The sequence below is a fragment of the Emydura macquarii genome, unplaced genomic scaffold, assembly GCF_026122565.2.
Source record: "Emydura macquarii macquarii isolate MOO-44397 ecotype Brisbane River unplaced genomic scaffold, CSIRO-AGI_Emac_v2 contig_71, whole genome shotgun sequence".
Lineage (NCBI taxonomy): Eukaryota > Metazoa > Chordata > Testudines > Chelidae > Emydura > Emydura macquarii.
In genome coordinates this window covers 365,083-392,523 of record NW_027130208.1, presented here as the reverse complement: position 1 = coordinate 392,523, position 27,441 = coordinate 365,083, and the positions used below count along the sequence as shown (strand labels likewise).

At 44.1% G+C, this 27,441-nt stretch overlaps 1 protein-coding gene across 7 annotated transcripts in view; it reads right to left on the bottom strand.

Moving 5' to 3' along the window:
- Window positions 1–27,441, bottom strand: part of SETD5 (SET domain containing 5) — a 98,408-nt gene that overhangs the window by 58,314 nt on the left and 12,653 nt on the right. For all 7 annotated transcript variants that reach the window (XR_010918427.1, XR_010918428.1, XM_067540523.1 and 4 more), the window contains exon 2: window positions 1,744–1,918. Coding sequence is in view for 5 of the 7 variants with exons in the window: in XM_067540523.1 (XP_067396624.1) it covers window positions 1,744–1,814 (71 nt within the window). In the remaining 2 variants the exon portion in view is untranslated. The remainder of the gene's footprint in view (window positions 1–1,743; window positions 1,919–27,441) is intronic.

Genomic DNA, 27,441 nt, shown 5'->3' with positions numbered 1-27,441 from the left:
CTTATAGTGCAGACTAGTCCTGAGAGAAAGAGCAAGAGCAACAACTCCTGTGGAGAGTTTCTTGGCTGAGCACAATCAAGATTCCAAGGGAGAAATGGGGCAGTTCACATTCAAACCCAAAGTGCTCCTGGATCCAAATGAACAGAGCTGGGGGTGTTGTGTGTGTCTGTTGTATGTTAGGAAGCACAAAACCCAGGTCTGAGAATCCTGTGCTGATTGTATCTTTAGAGAATAGGAAAAAGGAAAGAAACAAAAGAACAAGTGGCCCATCTCTGGGAGAGAGGAGATGCAGTGAAGACTTCACTGAGAGATGCCGGGGAACAGAACCTGGAAGCATATCGGTGTGACAGTCTAACCTATTATGTTCCAGAGTTAGAACGGCAGGTCCAAAACAGGTTTTCAGAGACAAAGACATATCACCCCAGTCACGGGTTAAGCAGCCATTCTTCAGCACGGGACAAGTGTAAACAATAAATTTACTTTTCATCACAGAGAGATACGACTCTCATGTCCACAAAAGACTACTTGTCACTTGCATCCCACTTAGGGGTAATCTTCAAAGAGGGGAGGGCGGTATAAGAGAGAAAGACACAGACAGACACCATGGCCTCCATTTCACCTCTCCTCCTCCCATCTCTTTGCTCAGGACATTAACAACTCTCAAAGAATGAATTATGGGGGAGTGGTCCCAGGATGAAGAGAGACCCAGGCTGTGAAATTTACAACAGTGTATGGTGAGACAAAACCTTTGCTTTTAACTTAACAAGCTAAGGAGTGTCCTTCAAAGTAACATGCAAGCTAATACCTATTTCTTCTGTAACCAATCTCGATTTTTATGCATCATCACTTAAAATCTATCTTTCTGCAGTTATTATTTTATCTTAACCAGTGTGTTTGGATTAAAGTGTGCAGGAAGCTCCATTTCGGATAAGCAAGGCTGGTGCATGTATCATTTTCCTTTGATGAAATGACTGACTTTCTTTAAGCTTGCAGTGTTCAGTATCGTGCTGGACAATATAAGATATTTCTGGAGGAAGAAGGCTGAAAATCTGCAGGTGTTGCCCTGTATGTAATTCATGAGTGATTTATCAGAGTGGTCATGTACTTAGCTGCTAGTGAATTTGCACGCAGAAAGCTGAGAGAGCAGCCAGGTGTGCATGTTCTGACAACATAGCACTGTAAAAGGCACCTTAGACTAGAGAATTAAGGGGACACAGTTGTTCAATAGTCCAGATTGTACCTGGGCAATGTCACAAACAGACTCTCTTAACCCTCCCTAAATGAAACCACCTTTGGGGTAGAACATTATAGCCATCTGTACCAAAAACACGGTACAGGAGAGATTTTAAGAATGAAAGAAAAATATTGTGAATGTTTGAAATTTTACCAGACAGCTACTCACCGGAGTCTGAAACAACAGTCCTGCTACAGGTACCACAAATAGCACCATGGTGAGAACTTCAGCACCCACAACCCAGGATTATGAGAAGGGGGCACTTGAGAATTTCCCACCACCATGTTCTTTCGAGAACCTGCTCAAAGGGGGAAGCATATATTTTCTGTATTGGCCTGGGGAAGGAGGTATGAGTATCCGACAGCTTTGAAGCTCCCCCTTCCTCTAACTGCTGTCTCAAGCTCATCTGTTCCCTCCATTCTGAGTTTGCCAAACATGCTAGAGTCTGAAAAGGGGCTCACCTCTGCCTCTGCATTCATTCACACACATTCAGAGGAAACAACACTTACTCAGATCCTGCAGCCATATCTGAGTAGGATGTATCTGGTGTGGTGACTCCCAGAGGGATTGCAATGCTCATGACGTTCGTCAGGGATCACGGAGTCCAAAGGGTAGCGACTGGCCGCTCCAAGGGTGGGGAGGAGCCGCAGAGCCTCGGCCAACACATCAGGGACATGAGGAAACCTACCAGGAAAAAAAAAAAAAAGAGTACATTGCATTTTTGTTAACCTTTGTTACATACACATTGTTTCCCCATACCACTCCCCATTGGGACTTTCAGCAGAAGGAGAGAGTAAGCAGCTTTCAGGCAGGTGGCAAAGCATAACCACCTCTGATTATTGCTAAACTATCTCCACAGCCCCAAAGCCCTTCTGTACAACCCTGTCTCTACCTGAAAGGAGCCGCTTTGCTCCTTTCCCCAAACTAAATTCTGTGCTAATTAACAGACAAGCTGCTCACTCCTTTTATATCGGATTACTAAACAGCTGTAATCTATAACCTCATAGCCCTTCATAAATCCAGCCCCATCCCCTCCCCAAAATACAAGCAAACCCCATTCTGAGTGAGAGGGTAATAAGGAGCCAGAAATCCTTATTTACATTCACATCATATACACTGAGGTTGTGTCCAGCCAGTAGGCAGATTATTTCTAGATCACATAATCAAGGCTGCTCTTTACATGAGAGACTATCTCCTGAATGCTGTAATGATTACTTGGTATACAGCTCATTGATGCAGAGGGCCCTGAGCTTCCTGAATCCCATCTTGCCCCTCCTAACAGCCAAGCCATGCCAGATGTTACATCATTTTCTGATAGGTTAATCCAATGAGGAACACTGCAACTTTACTAGCTCGTTTTGGAAAAAGAGGGTGGAATCATGATCACTTCACACAGAGAGCAGTTGTGGCCCACAACTCTGCAGTGTGTCTGTGGAGTGAAGAGAACTCTCAGGTGCTGTGAATAGAAAACCCATGCGTAAACTCTAAATTTACTGCTGACCAAAATTGCTGCAAAGAAAGAATATGGAATTGATGAAAATGTTACAGACTTCTGAGGCGAGAATACTGAACTAGGTAAATCCCTGATTAGAAATCAAACTCAAGAATAGAAAAGTTACTGTAGGAAGAAGGTGTTTGTAATATCCTAAAATGGCAACATAACCATACATGAAGCTGACAGAAGGTGCTCAATGAAATGAATCTGAAGGAACCAGATGGAAAGACCATCCCCAGTTTAACTTTTATTTTATGCACACCACAGGAAGTTTTACAAGGCACTGCTGTATTTCACAGATAGACTTGGAGCCAAAGAGGACAGCAAAGACTGGATGGACATGCTGTCATAGAGGAATCCTCTTTTCTGGAAGGAAAGCCTTGACTTGTATTCAATTCAGGCTCACTCTGAATACATGTTCCCAGTTTAGCCATATACCTCAGACTGAAATCTAAGGGATTCCTTTATGGCTTGGCGATAGCCAGTCCAAATCAGCTAGTTGTCTTGGTATAGACACTTTCTCCCTGGGTCTCTTAGGTATGCTGCTAACTAGGCAGGCACTCAGCGAACAATCTTGGGCTATAGAAAAGCTGATGGGCAAAACTTTGCATTAGTAGTGATTGTCTCACATGCAAAAGCCCAGTTACTTTCCATCAGACGCTCTGATATGAAGGCCATCTCTCTGTAGTACAAAGAGACTTTGCCTCTGCACGGCACTGGCACATCTATGGCTTTCACCCTTGATAAAAAAAGCCACCTGTGCTCTGAGCAACATATTGTGAGAGGGATGCCTGCAATGGAGTAGATGGTAGTAGTACTAAATATGGAAGAGAACTGGCTTATCTACAACACACAGCCATCTCTGGTAACTTCATGCCACACAAGGAAATGGTCCAAAAGCGGGAAAGAAAAAGAAAAGAACACAAGCAACCCATCAAATCCAAATCTAGTTGGTTGTTCAGGAAGAACAAGCAACAAAATACCAGGATCTTTGTTTATAGTGTCTCCTTTTACAGTCTCTTTTGCTACTGATGTGGTTGAGTCTTAGAAGAGTGGGATAAAAAGAACCAGATGAAGGGTAATGCCTATGAAATTGAAAAGACAATAAAACTGGGTGTCTCCATCTCTGGCTAGGAGGGTACAACCCCAAAGACTGGGCTGCAGATATAATCTCTCTTCTCCAAATACTTACCACTTTTGCTGCTAAATAAATGCTCATTCTCAAAGGGAAGATGGAATAATAGAATCTCAGAAGATTAGGTTTGGAAGGGACCTCATGGGGTCATCTAGTCCAACCCCCTGCTCAAAGCAGGGCCAACCCCAACTAAATCATCCCAGCCAGGGCTTTGTCAAGCCACACCTTAAAAATCTCCAAGGATGGAGGTTCCACCACCTCCCTAGATAACCCATTCCAGTGCTTCATCACCCTCCTAGTGAAAAAGTTATTCCTAATAGACCTCCCCCACTGCAACTTGAGACCATTGCTCCTTGTTCTATCATCTGCCACCACTGAGAACAGCCTAGCTCCATCCTCCCTGGAACCCGCTTTCAGTTGAAGGCCGCTATCAAATCCCCCCTCATTCTTCTCATCTGCAGACTAAGTAAACCCCGTTTCCTCCTCCTCACAAGTCATGTGCCCCAGCCCCCTAATCATTTTCGTTGCCTTCCTCTGGACTGTCTCCAAGTTCTCCACATCCCTCCTGTAGTGGGGGGCCCAAAACTGGACACAATACTCCAGAAGTGGCCTCAACAGTGCCAAATAGAGGGAAATAATTACTTCCCTCAATCTGCCGGCAATGCTCCTACTAAAGCAGCCCAATATGCTGTTAGCTTTCTTGGCAACAAGGGAACACTGTTGACTCATACCCAGCTTCTTGTCCATGGTAACCCCCAGGTCCTTTTCTGCAGAACTGTCTGTAGCTGTGCATGGGATTCTTCTGTCCTAAGTGCAGGACTCTGCACTTGTCCTTGTTGAACCTCATCAGATTTCTTTTGGCCCAATCCTTCAATTTGTCTAGGTCACTGTGTGTCCTATCTACCACTCCACCCAGTTTAGTGTTATCCACTAACTTGCTGAGGGTGCAATCCACCCCATCATCCAGATCATTAATGAAGATGTTGAACAAAACCGACCCTAGGATCGACCCCTGGGGCACTCCATCCAGGTCTGAGCTGCAGGCAGGCTGATCAACTTAAGCCAATACTACTGGCAGAGAGTGATGGCAGCCATCAGTAACCCTGTCGATCTACCTGCTGCATCATAAGCAGCTTTGGAAGAGAGATAGGCACAGGGGCGCTGCAGCAGGGCACTCCTAGAAACTCTGTGGCCCTGAGCAATGATGGCTGTTACCTTCTTTTGAACCTCTGGGAAGGAATCAAGCAAATGGAGCACGCACTCTGAAAGGATGCAAGTGATATCAGCCAGGAAGGTTTGATAATTGGCACCATGATTCCTAGTGTATCTGAGTGCATCTTTCTGCCCATCGTCAAGCTTTCTGGCTTCTGCTGCGCAGCATAATTAACTCGCAAGACCTTGGCTGCAGAGACTGAGAAAACCAGAGCTGAGAGTAAGCAGAAATATACAAATCCCTGCTGTGAAACCTGGTACAACAAGCTATTTGCCTTCTTAGTGACAGATGCCAGGGTCAGCTGGACTTCCCCCAGCAGAGTCCAATATGCCTTTGTTGATGTGCAAAGTCACTTCCCCCTTTCTTTTTGGTCACTAGTTCCAGACATTCAACCATCTTAACTAGCAACTTTTGAAACTGTCTGCAGTCATGAGGAGATGACACATGCACTGACAATGCTGCCATTGGGAGAAGCAAAGACCTTGCTGCCTCCTGGCCAGTAGTTAAAGATGAGTTGAAATCCCCTGCTTCACCCCCGCCAGAGTCACGTAAGTTGTTGCGAATGCTGGGTCAGATGGTGGTACAGGTTCCACCACAGGAGGCTGCAATTGGACCATCGCCCTTTTGGAAGGGGCAGAAGATCACAGTTTATCTTTTTATTACTTCCTCATATCTCTGCACTGATTCCTTGCCTCGTCTCAGCCATACCCGGAGAGCAGATTCTAACCTCTTTGCTTGTAAATCAATAGGGATGGAGATTTCCACTGTGGCTGCCAGGCTGAATATTCCCAGGACCTGCTGTAATTTACCAGATATCTTGGTTGGCTGTAATGGGCATCTTCATGTGGAGCATTCCCGTCACTGGAACTGTTCAAATACCCAAACCATTTTATTGCAAAAGCAGTAAACTACTACTGGGGAAAAGCATCTGCTGAAACAACCATGAACAAACAAAAACAAAGACAAATCATCTGGCAGCATTATTCTGGTTCAATCACCTTCATATTGACCTATGAATGTAAAGTCCCAATAACTTCTGTGCCAATGTCCCCTAGAGATCTGGGGGGAAAATGACAGGCAAACCAAGACACAGCAGACAAAACTACAAAATCTGGAAAAGATACATCTGAATAGAGGAAATGGATTGTATGATCCTTCTTCTCTACTGTTTTGGTTCCTATCCAATCCACCACTTCCTTGTACGCAAACAGTCTCTTCCTCCACCCGTAATATCTCCAGCCACACATTAATATTTCCCTTAGATACGGACATGCGCTCTCTCTCCTGCTCAGAAGGCCCTGTGTGGAAAGCTTACTTCACATCACTCTGACAACGGAATACAGAATCATAGAAGATTAGGGTTGGAAGGGACATCAGGAGGTCATCTATTCCAACCCCTGGTCAAAGCAGGGCCAACCCCAACTAAATCATTCCAGCCATGGCTTTGTCAAGCCACACTTTAAAAACCTCTAAAGATGGAGATTCCACTAGCTCCCTGGGTAACCCATTCCAGTGCTTCATCACCCGCCTAGTGAAAAAGTTTTTCCTAATATCCAACCTAGACCTCCCCCACTGCAACTTGAGACCATTGCTCCTTCTTCTGTCATTTACCACCATTGACAACAGCCTAGCTCCATCCTCCCTGGAACCCCCTTTCAGGTAGTTAAAGGCCGCTATCAAATCCCCCCTCACGCTTCTCTTCTGCAGACTAAACAAGCCTAGTTTCCTCAGTCTCTCCACTTAAGTCATGTGCTCCAGTCCCCTAATCATTTTTGCTGTCCTCCACTGGACTCTTTCCAATATGTTCACATCCTTTTTGTAGTGGGGGGACCCAAAACTGGACACAGTACTCCAAATGTGGCCTCACCCATGCTGAACAAAGGAGAATAATCACTTAATGCAACCCAATTTTTCATTAGCCTTCTTGGCAATAAGGGCACACTCCTGAGTCATCTCTAGTTTCTTGTCCACTGTAACCCCCAGGTCTTTTTTGCAGAATTACTGCCTAGCCAGTCAGTCACCAGTCTATAGCTGTGCATGGGATTCTTCTGTCATAAGTGCAGACTCTGCACTTGTCCTTGTTGAACCTCATCAGATTCCTTTTGGCCCAATCCTCCAATTTGTCTAGGTCACTCTGTATCCTATTCCTACCTTCCAGGCTATCTACGACTCCCCCCAGCTTAGTGTCATCTGCAAACTTGCTGAGGGTGCAATCTACCCCATCCTCCAGATCACTGATGAAGATGTTGAACAAAACCGGCCCCAGCACTGACTTCTCGGGCACTCCACTTGTTACTTGTTGCGAATTAGACTTCAAGCTGTTGATTATAACCTGTTAAGCCAGATAATCTAGCCAGCTCTCTATCCATTTTATAGTCCATTCATCCATCCAGACTTCTTTAACTTGCTGATAAGAATACTGTGGGAAACTGTATGAAAAGCTTTGCTAAAGTCAAGGTATATCACATTCACCGCTTTCCCCACATCCACAGTCACCTCTCCATAGAAGCCAATCAGGTTGGTCCGGCATGATTTGACATTGGTGAATCCATGCTGACTATTCCTGATCACCTTCCTCTCTTCTAAGTGTCTCAAAATGGATTCCTTGAGGACCTGCTCCATGATTTTTCCCAGGACTGAGGTGGGGCTGAGGGGCTGGCCTGTAGTTCCCCAGACCCTCATTTTTCCCTTTCTTGAAGATGGGCACTATATTTGCCTTTTTCCAATCATCCGGGACCTCCCCCAATTGCCACACGCTTTCAAAGATAATGGCCAATGGCTCTGCAATCACATCAGCCAACTCCCTCAGCACCCTCGGATGCATTGCATCCGGCCCCATGGACTTGTGCATGTCCAGCCTTTCTAAATAGCCCTGGACCTCTTCTTTCAGCACTGAGGGATGTTCACCTCCTCTCCATTCTGTGCTGCCCAGTGCAGTAGTCTGGGAGCTGACCTTGGCTGTGAAGACAGAGGCAAAAAATGCATTAAGTACTTCAGCTTTTTCCATATCATCTGTCACTAAATATTCAACTCAGAATGGGGGAGACAACCTACCGTATTTCCCCATGTATAAGACGCTCCCATGTATAAGACGCACCTTAATTTTGGGGCCCAAAATTTGAAAAAAAATGTATTACGGTAAAAAAAAAATCTACAACCACTGTATAAGACACACCCAGTTTTTAGACCCCAAATTTTTCGAAAAATGGTGCGTCTTATACATGGGGAAATACGGTAATCTCCTATGATACAGTGAAGGCTAAATTCAAGTTCTTTTATTCCACCCCAGACTTGGTGAAGGCCAGAGCAGCATTCAGAGCACTTACAGTCTGGTAAAGTCAGGAACCCTTAACATTGTACCAGACAGAGTTTCTCTCAGAGGAGTTTGCAGACTACTTCACTGACAAAAAACCCCTAAACAATCTGACTGTTCTGTTCAATACGTATGTGGCACTTGGGGAGAAAGACTGACCAAATATGTCGGATACTATATGAGTGGGAAAAGTAGTAACTACCACCATCTCTGGCCGAGTTCTGACCAGAACTGCTACCTGGTGCACGGGATATGCTGAACAAGTCGTGTCCCAGCACTTGTGATCCAAATCTTTCCTCTCAAGATGAATGAAAACTAGGAATGAGATCTGGGATACATGGAGAAGCATGGCTAATACTGTTCTTAATGCTCGGGTTTAAGCAGGCAGTGGTTATGCTCTAGCTCAAAATCACCTAAACAGCAACAGCTGCACCACTTATCACAAAGGCGGGAACTCCCTCCTTTTGAGGAATATCAAGAAAATGGGATTGTGGCCATCCACAGATTTCCTTGATTCTTATCAATATGAATTCAGGTGTAGGGATGGCACAGAGAGTGAACTGCTATCTGTGCCTCACATTTTCCTCCAAGCACAGAATGCAAATAATATAGACATCATAATTATTAGATCTATCTGCAGCCTTCCAAATCACTGTGACCACAAGAGTTGCATGCAAGGCCTTTAAAATGATTACACGTCCTCCAGCAGCAAGACAGATCAGAACGTAGAGCTGAGTAAATGCTCACAAGCGTGTCCAAGGGCCCCCTACACATTCCTTTCTCTCACCCTTCCTGTTCAATATGTATGTGCCACTAGGGGAGACAGACTTTATGAGATGCAATATTGCCAGGAAGAAGACACTCAGCTTTTCTGTATGTGTTAAAACCCAGCTGCTGTTCTCTCTCTGCCTTCTGCTGGTTTGCTGGCTGAAACAAGGTAAACTGATCAAGAGCAGCATCAGGTGACAGACATTAGTCACGCTGGAAGGCACTCAGATATGACAGTCCTGACAATGCTGCATAAGAACCTATGTAGAACAGAACAGAAAGAATGGGCAGAGGCTGTGCAGCACCACTGCGAGTATATGCTCAGTCTGCCAATGTGACTCAGTTTCAGGATCATACTGGTCCATGGCTGCTGGTCTGAAAGTAGCAACAATTTGTAATTCCACTCATCTAAATCTGACCAGGTTGCTCTGAACAGTTTCTCTTGAATGCAGGTCTCACTAATCATCTGTGACGGTGTCATCCTCAGGCTGGATTATGGCAATCTGCAAAGCACCCAAAAGTTGTAGCCAGTGCAGAAAGCGATGAGATGGAGTGCTGTGAGCTCCCAACATGTGTTCTCTGAAACAGTTAGTGGCTCATTTGTATGTGCAGTCCAAGAGGACAGCTATAATTAGTGAACTCTAAATGATCTGGGATCCAGTTAGGTGAGAGACTTCCCTCTACTTAAATCCACCCTTTGCATAACAGCACAGCAGCAAAGCGCAGTTGCGTGCTTGCCAGACCCAGTAGAACCTAGGGAACCTGGTCATCTGATGCTCCATGCCACAACAAATGTTTGGTGAGCTTCAGGGTATGGCACAAAGCTTATCTGCTTCTGGGATAATCTAACACTTTTGTTGAAGCAAGGTGGTTTCGTGCCAGATGGAGGCAGGGATTGTGTGCGTCAATATGGGGCTGACTCAAGTAGTTGATTGCTTTTGAGAACACAGTACCCAAAAAAATTCTTCTGTGTTTCAGTCTCAAGCCTCCCAGCCTCTTTAACCAGACACACAGATATCAAAGTTTCCCAACAATGCAGAGCCACCACTGGCTTGTTTGTATTGTGGTAGTGACTAAGGACCCCAATCATGGACCAGGGTCCCACTGTGCTAGGCACTTTGCACAACAAAATGACCACCACCCCTGCCCCAAGGAGTTTATACTGTCATCTAACCTTGTTCAGATACGGATGAGACTACCCTTCGGATAGGTCTATCTGCAATTGGTATAACCCATGTAGGCGTGCACCAGCAGGCTTTGGTCAAGCTAGCCCGATAAAATTAACAGTGTAGCCATGATGGCATGGGCTAAGCACCAGAGTACATACCTAAGCTCCGTGGGCAGGATTGTACTAGCACCACTAATCCATGCTGCACTATTTTTAACGAGCTAACTAGATAAAAACTAACCTGTGTATGACTGTGTGTGCTGCAATCATGTCTCCCAACTGCAGTGTAGATGTACCCTCTGAAGAGCAAGCACTGCCACTTCTCCAGCACAAGCCATATGTCAACCTCCTCATGCAGGGCTCATATAGTCACAGGAAAGAGGGAACTAACTTATTAAAACTAAAAACAGGCTCCCAAAGTCTTTGGAAGCATAAGCAATTAGCTCAAAGACAATTTAAACCCTCAGTGGTTTAGAGACATGTTATTTCAATTATTAGTCTCTTTTAGGAACCCTATGCTCCCAGGACAATCTCACAACTAGCCAGAAAGCATGGAAATAAAGCTCATGCTTGCCACGTACTATACTTACCCTGAGAGGCACTCAGACAGCGAGGAGGACAGGGTCTGTCATATGTACCTAGACAGACAGATCAGCTCACAGTAGACGCAGCCTCAAATAACTTCGCTCCAACACATTGTGTAGGAGTTGGACTTCTAAAATGTATTTGGATTGTGCCTCATTCTCCCAATCTGAATTTGCAATGATGCTGTGAGAGCAGGTTGGCTCCACTACAGTGACAGGGAGTAACCTATCTGCAGCAGCTGTGACAGAACAATAAGTACAAATATCATTGGTCTGTACCGTTATTAATTACTAGTAGCACGTGCTATATGCTGGCTGACTAATGAGACAAGGGCAAGATGTAAAACAGTTCCACCCCTAGAAGAGTTGAAGAGTCCTCCTTACTAACTTCCCTCTGTACCCACTAGGAAGCTAGTGCATCGCCCTGTTCTGTTGGACCTGGGCACTGTGATACACACATTAGCAACCTATGGTTTGATTAGTGCATTGTACACAGGAATGGAGGCGCCAACCTTAAAGCACTATCTGGTTCAAAATGAAACAAGCCACTCAGAACACAACCCCTCATGGCTTGCCTAGACAGTGAGTCAGTGTAGGGCAAGCTGGGATGTAAATCTATAGCACACTAGTGTGCCACGCATTCACTAGTCATCTGGACCCTGCTACTGCACATAAAGTTCTCTGGCATGCAATAGCTGGGCCCACACGACCAGCGAATGTATGGCTCACTGGTGCACTATAGATATACACCCCAGCTTCCCATGCACTAACTGTACATCTAGACAAATCCTCAGTGATGCTCTAGCTCCCTAGTGGATACAGAGTTCAGGATCATCAAAGCTGTCCATAGAGGCACCTGAAGCTGCCTAAAGTTTGGTCTATACATACAACTTACACTGCTTAACCAAATCAGTGACAAAACAGATGTTAAACATATACAAAGCCATGTGTGGACATATTTACAATCAGATTACAACTAGTTTAAATCCATTTATCTTAATCTGGTAAATTACTGAAACCTACACAGTTACTTCTGTTATGCTAAACTGATTTGAGCCTCTTGTAAACAAATGTTAAGTGTCTCCACACAGGGGTTTCCACTAATTTAACAAAATTAAAGAAAAACTGCTTTAAGTTAAGCCAGTGCAAATTGTCTGTGTAGACAATACCTAAATCCTAAGGGACTACCTCACCTCTACAATCACAACTGCCCATCACAACAAAGAACCAATGAAAAATGGAACTATCAACCACGAGAAATTAGGAGCACTCAGCAGCTGACCTAAAACCATGGAACTCATTCATGTAAGTAATGAGGACAGCTTACTCACTGTACAGTAACTATTGCTCTTGGAGATGTGTTGTGCACATATACAGTCCACTAGAGGTGTAAGTGCACTCCATCCACTTCAGCCGGAGACTCTTTGCCCGTAGCACCACAAGACAACATATGCGCCCCTGCTCTCCTCATGCTCTCAGGTGAGGGCATAAAAGGAGTGTTCCTTCACACCACTGTATGTAATGTGGGTGGGGGTGGGGGGGTGTCATGGATTGTATCTCAAAGAACAGTTGCTGTACAGATAAGTAAAGGTTTCTTCTCCTTCGAGTGATTGTCCACATACACATTTCCCTGCAGGTGACTCATCAACAGTTCCCTTGAAGGTGGAGGAACTCTGGATCAGCTGAACAGAAATTGTAACACTGACTTGCCAAAGCTGGCTTGAGTGATGGCGTAACAACTGGAGAAGGTATGTACAGACAAACATGTTGCTGCTGTGCAGGTATCAGCTATCGGGATATTGCTCAGAAAGGTTGATAAAGTGGACTGAGACCCGGTAGAATTAGCTGTTTTCCTCCACGGAGGAGAGACATTAGCAAGACCACAGCAGAGCTAAGAAGTCAGAAATCCAATGTGAGATTTGCTGAGCTGACACTGATTGACCCTTAACTCTCCCACTGGAGGGTACAGGCTCAAAGAGGTTCTGAAGGACTAGTGCAGGCCAGGTAGAACACCAAAGCTCTAAGCCAGGTGGATGTGCCACCTAGAGATCCGACTGGTCAAAGTCTCTGACTTGTGTGCACTGGGTGCACGCAGACCGACACTGGTACACAAAGGTATGGATCAATAACCATGTTGTGGCCCTGCAGATGTCCGGATTGATACGTGCGCAAGGAACACTGCTGATGACACCTGCATTCTCGTAGAATAAGCACTCTCAGAATCCGAGGGTGACCTCTGATCCCTGTAGCCCTTGGTGCCAAAGCAGGCTGTATGGCCTGTTTGAGCAGTGTTGCTTTAGATGAAGATCCCTCAACACCTGAGCCCGTTTTGTGAACGATCTGCAAGTTGAACACTGATTTTTGACATGGACATCACTTAAGCACAGCACACAGCAAACAATGTTTAAAACCTGGTGAAGGCATCACCAGCGAAATACTTAAATTAAAGCTAATTAACACAAAAGCTAACAGTATACTAAGAATACTAATTAACTATATAAACCTTGAAAAGTCACTTAAAAACTAGAGAATTGTGAGGTTAGAAACCACACGAAGCTCTGACTCCAACCACAGGCAGTAAGAAGAAACTAAGGGGGGATTGGGGTGGTGCCACCAGAAATAGCCAGGGAGGGGCTATGACTATGAGGGCCACCCCTCTACGGGCAATGCTCAGGGAGACTGGAGAGGCCACAAAGACAGAAAACACAATAATACTGTGAGATTTCCAATATACTCACCCTTGACGGGTGTACATCACATCAGGAAAGGATGCAGAGATGAAATTCCCAGATGACATAAAGGACTTCTTGGAGCAGCTTGTTTTGGAATCCACAAGGGGAGAGGCAATTCTTGATTTAGTTTTAAGTGCGGAACAGCATCTGGTCCAAGAAGTATTGAACCACTTGGTAATAGTGACCATAACGGAATGACATTTAACACCCTGCAATGATGCCAAACAACCCACCACAGTAGCATTTAATGTCAAAAAGGGGAACTACACAAAAATCATAGAAGAATCAGAGAATCCTAGAAGGTTAGGGCTGGAAGAGACCTCAGGAGGTCATCTAGTCCAACCCCTGCTCAAAGTACCCCAACTAAACCATCCCAGCCAGGGCTTTTGCAAGCTGGGCTTAAAAACCTCTAAGGCTGGAGATTCCCCCACCTCCGCAGGTAACCCATTCCAGTGCTTCACCACCCTCCTAGGGAAAATGTTTTTCCTAATATCCAACCTAGACCTCCCCCACTGCAACTTGAGACCATTGCTCCTTGTTCTGTCATCTGCCACCACTGAGAACAGCCTAGCTCCATCCTCCCTGGAACCCCCCTTCAGGTAGTTAGAGGCTGCTATCAAATCCCCCCTCATTCTTCTCTTCTGCAAACTAAAAAATCCTAGTTTCCTCAGCGTCTCCTCATAAATCATGTGCTCCAGCCCCCCAATCATTTTCTTTGCCCTCTACTGGACTCTCTCTAATTTGTCCTCATCCTTCCTGTAGTAGGGACCCCAAAACTGGACACAATACTCCAAATGTCACCTCACCAGTGTTGAATAGAGGGGAATAATCACTTGCCTCAATCTGGTGGCACTTCTCCTACTAATGCAGCCCAATATGCCGTTAGCCTTCTTGGCAACAAAAGCACACTGTTGACCCATATCCAGCTTCTTGTCCACTGTAGCCCCCGAGCTCCTTTTCTGCAGAACTGCTGCCTACCCAGTTGGTCCCCAGTCTGTAGCTGTGCATAGGATTCTTGCGTCCTAAGTGCAGGACTCTGCACTTGTCCTTGTTGAACCTCAGATTTTTTTTGGCCCAATCCTCTAATTTGTCTAGGTCACTCAGTATCCTATCCTTATCCTCCAGTGTATCAGCAAGCTAATTTGAAAGAAATTAAAAGAAACTGTCACAAAGGTGAAATGCCTACAAATTTCATGGAGACGATTTAAAAACACCATAACAGAGGCTCAAACTGAAAAATATAGCACTGGGGCTAAGAAGCAGACTAAAAGAGGTAGTTAGAGGCAAAAAGGCATCCTTTAAAAAATGGAAGTCAAATCCTACTGAGAAAAAGAGAAAGGAGCATAAACCCTGGCAAGTGTAAAGTATAATAAGGCAGCCCAAGAAACAATTTGAAGAGCAACTAGCTAACGACTCAAATACTAACAACAAAACATTTAAATACATCAGAAGGAGGAAGCCTGCCAAACAGTCAGTGGAGCAGTGGTGCACGGAAGGTCTTCAGCGCCCAAGCCTACATTTGTGGGCCCCCCCCCGGCCTCATGCCCCACCCCCACGCAGGGCAGGAGAGGTCCCAGCACCGCCCCCCAACTGTCCTGGGGATGGGGGCATCTGTACCTGCGGGGGAAAGAGGGGACGTGAGGCATGGGGGGACACAAATGCAGACTTGGCTGCGCTGCCTCCCCCCACACCGCACTTACCTGCCACGCAGCGCCCGCTTGGATGGGGCGGCTTTACTCCCCCCGACCTGGGGAGAGGAGGCTGGGCCGGCCCTTCAAGACGCACGGAGGGGGGGGGGGTGGAGGGGGGAGGTGCGCAGAGCCTCCTGTGCCCCCCACCCATTGCGAAGGGCCAACCCAGTGCAGCCCCCGCACTTACATGCTGCTCCAGGCCCTGCTTCGGATAGGGGTGGCCTCACACTCCCAGCCGGGGGGAGAGGGGGGAGCACCCACCGGGTCAGCCCTTCACGACAGGCAGAGGGCGCAGGAGGCTCTGCGGCTCACAGAATCTCCTGCGCCCCCGCCTCCTGCGCTTCATGAAGGGCCAGCCCGGTGCCCCCCTTGGTATGCCACTGCAGTGGAGCCACTGGACAATCAAGGTGTTAATGGAGCACTAAGGGAAGATAAGGCTATTTCAGAGAAGCTAAATTATTGTTTTGCATTGATCTTCATTGCAGAGAATGTGGGGGGAGATCCCCACACCTGAGAATTCTTTTTAGGTGACAAAGGTGAGGAACTGTCCCAGATTGAGGTTTCAGTAGCAGGGGTTCAGGAACAAACTGAACAAACAATAATGAGTCTGTGAACCAGATTGAATTCCTTCAGAACTCTTGGGTGAATGCTAATAGGTTACATGCCACAGTTAGTAGTTCTGCAATTACATATCACTTCAATCAGTCTCTGTACCAGATGCCTGGAGGTTAGCTAATATAATGCCTACTTTTAAAAAAGACTTCAAAGTCAATCCTAGCAATGACAGGCCGGTAAGGCTAAAATCAGTACCATGCAAATTGATTGAAACTATAATAAAGAACCAAATTATTAGATACATAGATAAATATGATATGTTGTGGAAGAGTCAACATGGCTTTTGTAAACAGAAATCATGCCTCACCAATCTACTAGAGTTCTTTGAGGGAGTCAACAAGCACTATCTGGTGGATATAGTGTATTTGGACTTTCAGAAAGCCTTTGACAAGATCCCTCATCAAAGGCTCTTAAGCGAAGTAAGCAGTCATAGGATAAGAGGGAAGGTCTTTTCATGGATCAGGAACTGTTTAAAAAGACAGGAAACATAGGGTAGAAATAAAAGGTCAGTTTTCACAATGAGGAGAGGGGTTGTCAGGATCTGTACTGGGACCTGTGCTATTCAACATATTCATAAATGACCTGGAAAATGGGAGTGCACAGTGATGTGGCAAAATTTGCAGATGATACAAAATTACTCAAGATAGTTAAGTCCAAAGACCACTGTAAAGAGTTACAAAAGAATCTCACAAAACTGGATGACTGGACAACAAAATGAAAGATGAAATTCAATGTTGATAAATGCAAAGTTATGCACATTGGAAAACATAATCCAAACTATATATACAAAATGATGGGTCTCTAAATTAGCTGTTACCACTCAAGAACGATCTTGAAGTCATTGTGGAGAATTCTCTGAAACCATCTGCTCAATGTGAAGCAACATTAAAAAAAACAAGCAGATTGTTAAGAACCAATAGGAAAGGGACAGATAATAAGACAGAAAATATCATAATGCCTCTATATAAATCCATGGAATGCCCACAACTTTAACATTTCACGTAGTTCTGGATGCTCTCTCTCAAAAAAGATGTATTAGAATTGGAAAAGTACAGAGAAGGTCAACAAAAATTGTATGGGGTATGGAACAGTTTCCACATGAGGAGAGATTAAAAGACTGAGACTGTTCAATTTAGAAGAGACAAGTAAGAGGGGAATATGATAGGTCTATAAAATCGTGAATGGTGCGGAGAAAATGAATATGGAAGTATTATTTACTCCTTCACATAACACAAGAACAAGACATCACTCAATGAATTAACAGACAGCAGGCTTACCAAACAAAAACCAGTACTTCTTCAGACAACACTCAGTCAAACTGGGGAACTCATTTCCAGGGGATGATATGAAGGCCAAAAGTACAACTGGGCTCAAAAAAATAATTAAATATGTTCAAAGAGGACAGGTCCATCAATGGCTATTAGCTAAGACAGTCAGAGATGGAACCACATGCTCTAGCATTCCCTAAACCTCCAACTGCCAGAAGCTGGGACTGGACAACAGGGGATGGATCACTAGAAATTGTCATCTTCTGTTCATTCCTTCTGAAGCATCTGACAGAGAGAGGATACTGGGCTGGCTGGACCACTGGTCTGACGCAGCATGGCCATTCTAATGTTCAGGATTACAATTCCCAGGTGAATACAAACAGTCCACAAGAAGTCACGGGAAGACACTGAATACACAACTAGAATCAGCAGAATTCACTAGCACTGACGACTCTCCAGAAGTAGTGATTGGGAAAGGCTGACCATGAACATAATGTGCCAGGAAATGACGGTAACCACCAGTCCTACAACTGGAAAGGATTTCTCTGATCCTGGTGAGGACTGCACATCTCAAGTCTGGTTGTATGTCCTTTATAAATCTATGTAAAGACCCTATTTAACAATACTGACTGCCTGGCGACTCCCAGAAAGGGCGATCAAAACAGCTCGAGCATGGATTTCAACAGGGATTTCAAAGACAGAGGTTGCATCAGCCAGGTGTACAGGAAGCAGCTAGGATAGGGAAGCTGACTTACAGAGAGGCTCTCAGAACAAGTTTGTTTCAGGAATCCTGTGGAAAGGACAGACAGGAAGAACAGATACTTCAGAGACAGAACAAGCCTCATCTGCTTCACAGAGTCTTTGTACTAGGGCTCCGGACCTGGCCATTCTCCCAGAGATGACGCAACCCTGAGGAACAAGGTCTGCGCCAGAGAGAAGTATTCACAGCCTATGCAGATGGTAAGACAGACAAGGATCCCTGATCAAAACACTCCTGAGCCAATGCAAACATGGCAAACCCCCACACCCACATTGGATGCAATATAGCAAGAATCCTCCATTTCAGAGAAAGAAATAGGGATCCTGTGACAGGGGGAGAGAGGATGATGAAAGACCAACTAAAAATTAATTCCTCCTGTAATACTAGAGTTTATTCTGCAATCCATTGGAGAGCGCAGACTGGAAAGAAACAGAACTACTGTTCAAAGTCTCAAAAATCCAAGTTCTGGATCTCTTTGTAATTACTTTCTTGCCAGTGCAAATTTCAACTCCCTGCACACGTACAGGAGCTCCATTCTGACTGGTAGCTTCAGTCGCACTCCATGCACAGTCACAGCACAAGGAACCATGGCAACACAACACAGTGTGGCAATTATGGAACAGTGGCAGCCGCTCCAAAGTCAAGGTTTAGTCTCACTTTCCATTGTAAGTCTCATTTTGACACCCCCCTCCCCGCTACAGTCACCACTAAACCTCCTTTCAAGCTTCAATTCGAGCATGCATGGTCTGTGGCCAGCAGACATTTTCATTTTTTCAACTAGAATTGAGGTTATTCAAATAAACTTTTTAAAAGATACAGGAAAAAGGAAAAATAGATATCAATCTTAGTTTGAGAGTTATTCTAATGCTTTTCTGCTATGTCTAAGCAAAAACAAAAACCAGCTTGTCCAAGACGCTTCAAATGGGGATATGCTGAAAGATCTTTATTTGCTGAAGACATGCACAGTAAGAGACTGCAGACGTTCAAAAGCATATTTAAAAGTTATGCAATGGCAAAGATATCAAAATCCACCAACTTCCCACAGGTAATAATGGGCTTACACAATCTTTAAATTCAGATTGCTAACATCACCACATTCAGGCTATGTCTACATTACAAGTGCTACACAGCTGTACCTACAATGAGACGGAAGGGGTTTTTATGTTGTCACAGTAAACCAATTCCCCAGAGAGATGGTAGATAGGTTGATGGAATAATTTTTCCATCAATCTAGTGGTATCTATACTAGAGTTTAGGTTGCTTCTTAGGGATGTGAATTTTTCATACCCTGAGCGATGTAGTTAGGTTGATCTAAGTTTTAGGTGTAGAGCAGGCAACCAGGTCTGCTATAGAACTACTGCACAGTCCCAGACATTGGAGGTGCCAAAGCACTTCTGGTCATTTTAAGCACGGAGAGTAATACAAGGCTTGAAAAATTTACTCAACACCTATTAGCCACAGGGCTACCACCACATATTAGCCAAAGACACTAAAGATGTGGTATGGATGCCTACCAGCAAGGTCCAGGGACATCACCACAGTGAGAAGCACAGACCCTCTGTCACCCCCAGATGCTAGGATTCCTACTGGGAGTGGACCCTGAACACTCTCCAGGCGCTCCATCTTAAGTATAAGCTTTTGGCCAGTAGGAGTCAAAATTCAATTCTCCCTCACCCTTTTTCTAGACTCCCTGGCTACTACTATTGGAGGTGGGTTTTTCCTTCTACTATTCTACCCTTGCCCCAGCCTCCTGACTGCTGTAAAGGAGGTTTCTTCTCTAATCCAACCCCAGCCTCTCTTTTGGGTCCTATTTCCTATTAGCAGTTCCTGCAGATTTGAACGGACAAGGCTGGTAAGAGATGGGAAGCAATGGAGACTGCATTAGACATTGAAGTTAAAAGCCTTTGTTACATATAGGCCCAATGCTGTTCCTCCAACAATCTCTCTGGCATTAAGAAAGGAAATTCACAATTGCTAAACACTCTATTCCCCGCTGAAGAACATCAGAGTTTTCAGGACATATCAACAGATTCTGGGTACAAACTGTAGCTGCCTTTTGATGCATCCCATCTTTGTCAGGGGACAATTACTAAATTACTTCCTCTTAGTTTTATAATTGATGAACTGGCACTGATTAAGCAACACAAAGTAACAGAGCACAAAACATCCAAGTCCTCCAGAGCTGATGCTGGGTAAGGAAAAATCTGTACACAGTACTTCAAATAAGTTGGGAGCTATAGCATATCCCCCAGTTTCTGGTGAACTCTGCAGGATCACAGATGAGATGCTTCCCTTTCATGGGACACAGAGGAGTCTACAGCTGTCAAAATGCAGCCAGTCATGAAGATAAGCCATAGCAAAGCAAGTAGGCCTACAAATGACCAATGCACCAAAAATAATGAAACAGGTGAGGAGGTGAAGAAATAGCTGTTCTTAAGATCTACAGGAGGGAACTTAACTCCATAGATCTGCAAAGGCATTTGGGGCCAAGAAAGCCTATGGATCATAGAAACGCCACAGGCTTGGATCCAAACAGCACTGAATGGGTGAGCAAGCATGGTAGGAACAGACATGGCCTGAAGCAATCACCAATGGAGCCATTAAGTTTCATAGAGAAATGAGGCAAAAGGAGGAGCATGAGCATGCAGAGCTCTGAAGGGGCATGCAGTCTGACAGCAGGGTGACACCGCAAAGCAAGCATTCAGACTCTGTCAGAAATCCTAGCTTTGGACAATTCTTAAGTATTTTTTCAAATGTAAGAAAATTTCCAGACAAGAAAAAACCTGTAAAACTGTAGTTAAGGTTTAGAGTACACATTACAGTAACTCAAAGATAAGAACTCTTACATGAGCATTGTATATTCACAAAAAGTCCAGGAAAACAAAACATTCAGAACGAAGGTTAAAATGAAAAGAAATCAAAACTTTTGAGAGTATGTAAAGGCACATGTATGGTCAGATAGCCTACACCCTGCCCTTTAGTGGAGCCACTAGTTACACTGACTTTGTGAGATGTATTTTTTTTTTTAAAAGGTATGACTCTTACTAAGGGTTGATAAGTCAGCAGGCTTCTCCTGTGGCATCTAGAATTTTGAAAAGCTACTATATGAATAGTAACTGTGCCACAGCCAGCTCCTCCTCCTCCTCCTCCTCCAGGCTTTCAGAAGTTCTCTCCACATTTAAGATGTGGCTGAACATACCTTATTTGCACAGCTTTTTGATGGAGTTTTTAAAATGTGACCCACAGAGCGTAAGTTTTATAGCTGGTTTCACACATTGTGGTGCAATGTTTTGTCACCGTGCTAACTTTTGCTCTCTTTACGTTAACTACAATTTTGTGATCTTGAGCTAGGTGGTGTGTAAGCACACATGCAGCAGGTTTAGCAGTTCCTGAATAGGGCATGAACTATTCAGAGACACTTAAGGACAGAAGGGACCACTATGATCATCTAGTCTGATCTCCTGTATACACAGGCCACCGAATTTTTCCCAGAAGTAGATTAAAACATTTTTAGAAAGATATTTAGTCTCATTTTCAGTTACACATGAGGGTGACTCCACTCTCAGTGTTTAATTACACTTACTGCTATAACATTGCATCAAGGCTGAATTTGTCCAACTTCAAGTTCCAGCCATTGGTGTAGTGTGGTTAGAAAGCTCCCAGTCCTCCACAGTTATCAGAAAGGACTGCAGGGGGGGCATAATAAGCAAGAGTACTTCCCACTTACGGGGGTTCTCTTGTTGCTGCTTAGGGCACAGCTCTCTGTGTTTACACTACCTGGTGTCAGCAGTGAGCAAACCCCTCTGTCTAAAGGAGGAATACAGGAAAGGAGAGAGATTTCCAGACTGCCAGAATGAGAAGTGTGTCACAAAAGTGGCAAATCTGGAGGAGACTTATGAAAACTGCAGCAGAAAAGAGAGGCAGGCCTGTCTCAGCACAGCAACGCAGCCCACAGTGCAAATGGCTGTTAGAGAAGTTTGATTTTGGCAACTCAAAGTCTGCCGGCCATGCTGGATTCAGAGATGAGTGATTCCAGATGGCTGCTAATTTAACAGAGAAAGCAGAACAGTACCAGGTAAATGTCCTGTTATTTGGCATGGATGCTGCTGCTATCCTGTGCGCTGTATCCCTCACTGGTGAGGAAAAGAATACACCCAAGTCAAAGAACCTTTTGATGCCCATATCATAGGCAGACAGAATATATAAAAGGACCAAACTGAATAGAAGGTGCAAGAAACAGGAGGAATCAGCGGATACTTTTATTACTGCGGTTCACAGTCTTTCTGAACATTTCAAATATGGAACATTAAAAAAAACGAATAAGAGATAGGTAGTTACTGGTATAAGAGATTCCAATTTATCATCACAGCTTCAGTTAGACCCTGATCCCATACTAGCGAATGCAAGAAACCATATAGAAATAGCAATGTGACTTACATGTTAGCAGCATAGGGGAGAACGCATCAGATAATACTGAAAGGAACCGTCAGACCAAATTTACAACAGAAGAACAGTGCACAACTAGAAAGCTTGAGACCAAAGAACCTTAACAGGAGGAAAAAGAGTAGAGAAGCTGTGGAAGATGTGGTAAGACACCAAACCACAACTGGCAAAATGTCCAGCGAAAGCAGCAGAACGTAGGAGGATGCCACAAAAATGGGGCATTTTACAACAGCATGCAGGACACCAAGAGCAGTAGAAAACAACCCAAGAGGCAGGGTTGTCATCAGATGACAATGAGTCCATACTTCACAAGACTATATCCTCAAGTGAACAGACAACATGTTGGTACGTAAGCATGAACCTAAATTGTCAAACCCTTAAATTTAAAACTGATACTGGGGCAGCAGTCACTGCAATTCCAAAAAAATATTATAAATCAATCCTGGGATGGAGATCTGCAAAGACCAAATAAGATTAACATGGGGCTAGTTACAATACATTGGATGTTTATGGCCAGTTCCCTCAGAAACTAGAGAAAGGATGGAACAAGCTCGTAATACAAGGACTAACACTTCCCTGCTAGAGTTGCCAGCAATACAAGGACTACACCTAGTACAGAAATGGAATGCATTAATGGCAGAAAGAGAACTATACAGGAGATGTTTCTACATGTCTTCACAGGTATAGGAAAGATGTCAGGGGAGTACAAAATAACTGGTGCCATTAGTGACTCTCTTTGCTCTCACAGTCCGCCTTCCTATACTCTTGCTAGGGAAGAATTAAGGTGAAAGGCAAATTGTGTGGGGATGGTTCTAATACCAAAGCCCAATATAAAAATCTGTACTTGCGTGGACCTGTCTCAACACTGACTACATTCATCACCCCACTTGGAAGGTAGTGTTTTGATCAGCTTCCATTTGGCCTCTATTCAGCACCAGAATATTTCCAAAAAATAATCTCTTAGATTATGTCAGGTTTGCCTGGCATCCTTCGTCATACAGATAATGTTGGTAAAAGAGATAAAAGTGAACATGATGAACAACTACATGCAGTTTTGAGAGGCTTCCAACAGACCGACCTCCCTCTGAAGAAAAACTGTGAATTTGGAAATGAACATATAAAATGTGTATGACACATAATTAACAAACAGGGAATTCAACCAGACTCAGTCAAACTGAATGCTTTATCTGCCTTTCCCGAACCCCAAGACATTTGCTGTAAGAAGATTAACGGGCATGACATATTATTTTGGAAAATTCTTACCAAATGCACCTGATCTAAGAAATATTGCTTAACAGATCTCCTTACTGGTCACAATATGTGGATATGGGGGAGCATATCACAAAATGCATTTAATAAAATAAACATCTCCACCTGTTTTGGCACAACACTCATTAAAAACTATCCAACAATAGTAGCAGCAGATGCATCTTCATATGATTTAGGAACAGCGATCACACAAAAGCAGACAGGAGACCAGCAACCTGTTGCATTTATATCGAGAAACCTCAAAGACACCAAGCAGCAGTGTGCTTAAGTGGAAAAGGAAGCTTTAGGAGCTTCGGCTTGTGAATAACTCGGTGAACTCAGCATGGATTTTAACACAGAAAAGACCACAAGCCCTTATTGGCATTACTGGGTTCAAAACCATTAGATGACCTTCAACCGAGAATCTAAAGATTGCTACTGCAGCTGAGGCAAGTTTCTTTAAACATTGCGCACACAGCAGGGAACACGTTCAGAGCAGATGACACTATCTAGAACTCTGATTAAGCAGCCACCAATGGAAGAGGAAAAGGCTTTTAGAGAAAGATTCTAAGTCTACACTGACCTTGTCCTGATGGCACACACTAGAATTGCTAACCAACTTTCGCATGAAGAATTAAAGGATGAGACATGCCAGAAATTTACTCAACTCTGTCAAAGAGGGTGGGATTGATGGAGTCAACTTCTAACAGACCTACCACTTATCCTGCCAGGACTAAATGACCTTTGCACAACCACTGGCCTGCTTCAGACAGGATGATGCATTTCAATCCCTATGGTATTCCAAAAAACAGATGGTCTCTGGCGCTCCTCATGGATTTTAATGTATAATCAAGTGTGGAACATGAGCACAATTTGCATGGTGGCCTGGTCGGAGTAGGCAAATTCAGACCTTCATAAATGGCTGAGAGGTACATAAGGGAGAAAAGAAAAAGAGGAAAAAAAAAATCACCAAAACAATTACTCTCTACAAAGCTACCTAGCAGACCTTGGCAGCAGTTAGTAATGCATCTGTTTTTCTGGAAAAAACACTCACATGATTATAGTTATTTCTTCACACATATTGACTTGGTTACACTTACATAGACCTCATCTGCACAGGTCACCCAGAAACTAAAGTCAATATTTGCAAGACATGGAATTCCTGAAGTCCTCACATCTGAAATGGGCCTCCATTTACTTCTGAAATACTCCCAGCATCTGCACAGAACTTTGATTTTAAACATAAGACTACTAGTGCACTTTACCCCCAAGTATTGGAGAGAGCATTGCAGATTTTTAATAGACTTCTGCAAAACTCAGTGGATCCACAGAAAGTACTCCTGCCACTCTGTCAACACCGCTTGCATGTGGACTATCTCCAGCAGAACGTCTGATAAGACAACAAATAAGGATGCTTCTGCCTGGAGCACTGATACAGCTTACACTTAAGTGGCCCAACTTGAAGGAATTTCAAAATCAGGATGCTGAAATAAAATTTTGGCATCAATAAAAATTCATGGGTTGTCACAGAACACAAGCACTGCATGAACCAAGTGTGGATCCAAGGCTCCCAGACTTATGGAACTGTTCAGAACTTGGCAGAAGCCCCCAGATCCTACCTACTACTACAGACTCCAAAAGGACTTCGGGTTCATCTTCAACATTTCCCAACATAAAGAGAGTCTGGAACCTGCAGGTACTCAGGTTATGTTTACACTGGCGGCGGCAAATTCGCCGCTGGCAGATTGATCTTTCATGATCGATTGAGCGGTCAGTGAGACCCGCTCAATCAATGAGGGAGTCGACTGAATAAGTCGAACTAGCGTAGCGCTGAGCCAACGGGAAAGCGCAATGTGAACAGCACACAGAAGCAGTCGATGGGAGTTACGCAAACTACTCTGCGTGGTTTGCGTAACTCCTGTCGACTGCCGCCGAATTTCTGGGTAAGTGTGAACAAGCCCTCAGTCAGGAAGTGAGACCCCTCCACAGAGAACTCCACGTACAAATTCAGCAGAAGTGAGAACATGGTGTGGAAGTCGGATCAGAGCCCCTCAAAGACTTGATCTTTAGAATACTGCTCAGGACTACTTAAATGCAGTTGATAAGGGCACATGATAGCATAAATAGTTTCAAGGATTTTGAAGTTTATTTTGAACTGTGTGTGTGTGTGTGTACAGATAGACAAACATTCAGAGGTTTATAATGTAAGTTTTAACCATGTGTTATAAAAGTCAGGCAATATGGAGTAGTTATATAGTGCCTGATCCTCCACAGTTACCAAAGACCAGTATGTGATGCAGTGGGAGCATAACAAACAGGAGGACTTACCACTGAGGGTATTCTCTAGTTTCTGCTTAGGGCATGGGTTATGTTTATATTCCCATACTACAACTGATTGTTGTTGTACCTTTGTCTAGAAGATTACACACACACACACACACAAATATACATATCTTTTCCATGCATAAGTACCTATATACAGTGATCAAGTTACCTCTCAACCTTCTCTTCAATAAACTGAACAGATTGAACTCTTCAAGCCTCACATCGTAAGTTTTGTTTTCTAGCTTTTGGATCCAGCACTTCCTCACACTTCTTGAAGTGTGGACACCAGAACTAAACACAGTATTCTAGTAGAGGTCTTACCAAAACTGCGTGCAGAGGCAAACGACTTCCCTACTTTCACTTGCTATTCCTCTTTTTGTTCATCTAATGATCACATTAGTCTGTTTGGACACAGGACTACACTGAGAGCTTGTGCCGACATGGTTATCTACAATGATCGCTAAGTCTGTTTTTGAGGCTATGTCTATCCCAGGAGCACTTTAGCAGGACACTAGATCAGAAAGGCACTCCTAGTGTGGATGCAGTGCTACTGGACAAAGCTGCACCAGGTATGAGTAAAATAAAACCACCCCTACAAGAGAAATAAGCCACATCAGTAAAAGTGCAGTTTTGCCAATATAATGGCATCTGCTCTATGGGGCTTCTGCTAATACAGTTGTGTTGGTTGGGGATCACATCTCTTCATACCCCTAATCACTAGAGCTGTGCCAGAAGAGGCCCACAGCACAGACATAGCTGAGTCACTGTTTTCCAAGTCAATGTCATACCCTGTATGGTATGTACGTATAGCCTGTACTCTTTGTTCCAGATGTATTATGTTGTATTTCATTGTATTAACACTCATTTTGTTTGCTAGTGATCATTTAACTAGGTGATTCAGATCACTCTGTACCAGTAACTTGTGTCCTCACTCATTATTACCCCACAATCTGTCTCATCTGCACTTTACCAAAGATTTTACATTATTTATATTACTGAAAAATATTTATAGCTTCATAGATTCCAAGGCCAGAAGGGCCCATTGTGATAATTTAGCCTGACCTCCTGAATAGCACATGCCATAGAACTCCCCAAAAATAATTCCTAGAGTAGATCTCTGAAAAACATCCCATCTTCATCTAAAAATGATCAGTGATGGAGAATCCACCATGGCTCTTGGGAAATTGTCCCAATGGTTAATTGCTCTCACAGTTAAAAACCTTATTTGCAGTCTGAAGCTGCCTAGCTTCAATTTCCAGCCATTGGATCATGTGATAGCTTTCTGTTAGACTGAAGAGCCCGTTATTAAATAGCTGTTCCCCATGTAGATACTTATAGACTAATCAAGCCACCTCTTACCCTTCTCTTTGTTAAGCTAAACAGATAGACTCAAAGAGCTCAATCATTATAAGGCATGTTTTCTAATCCTTTAATCACTCTTACGGCTCT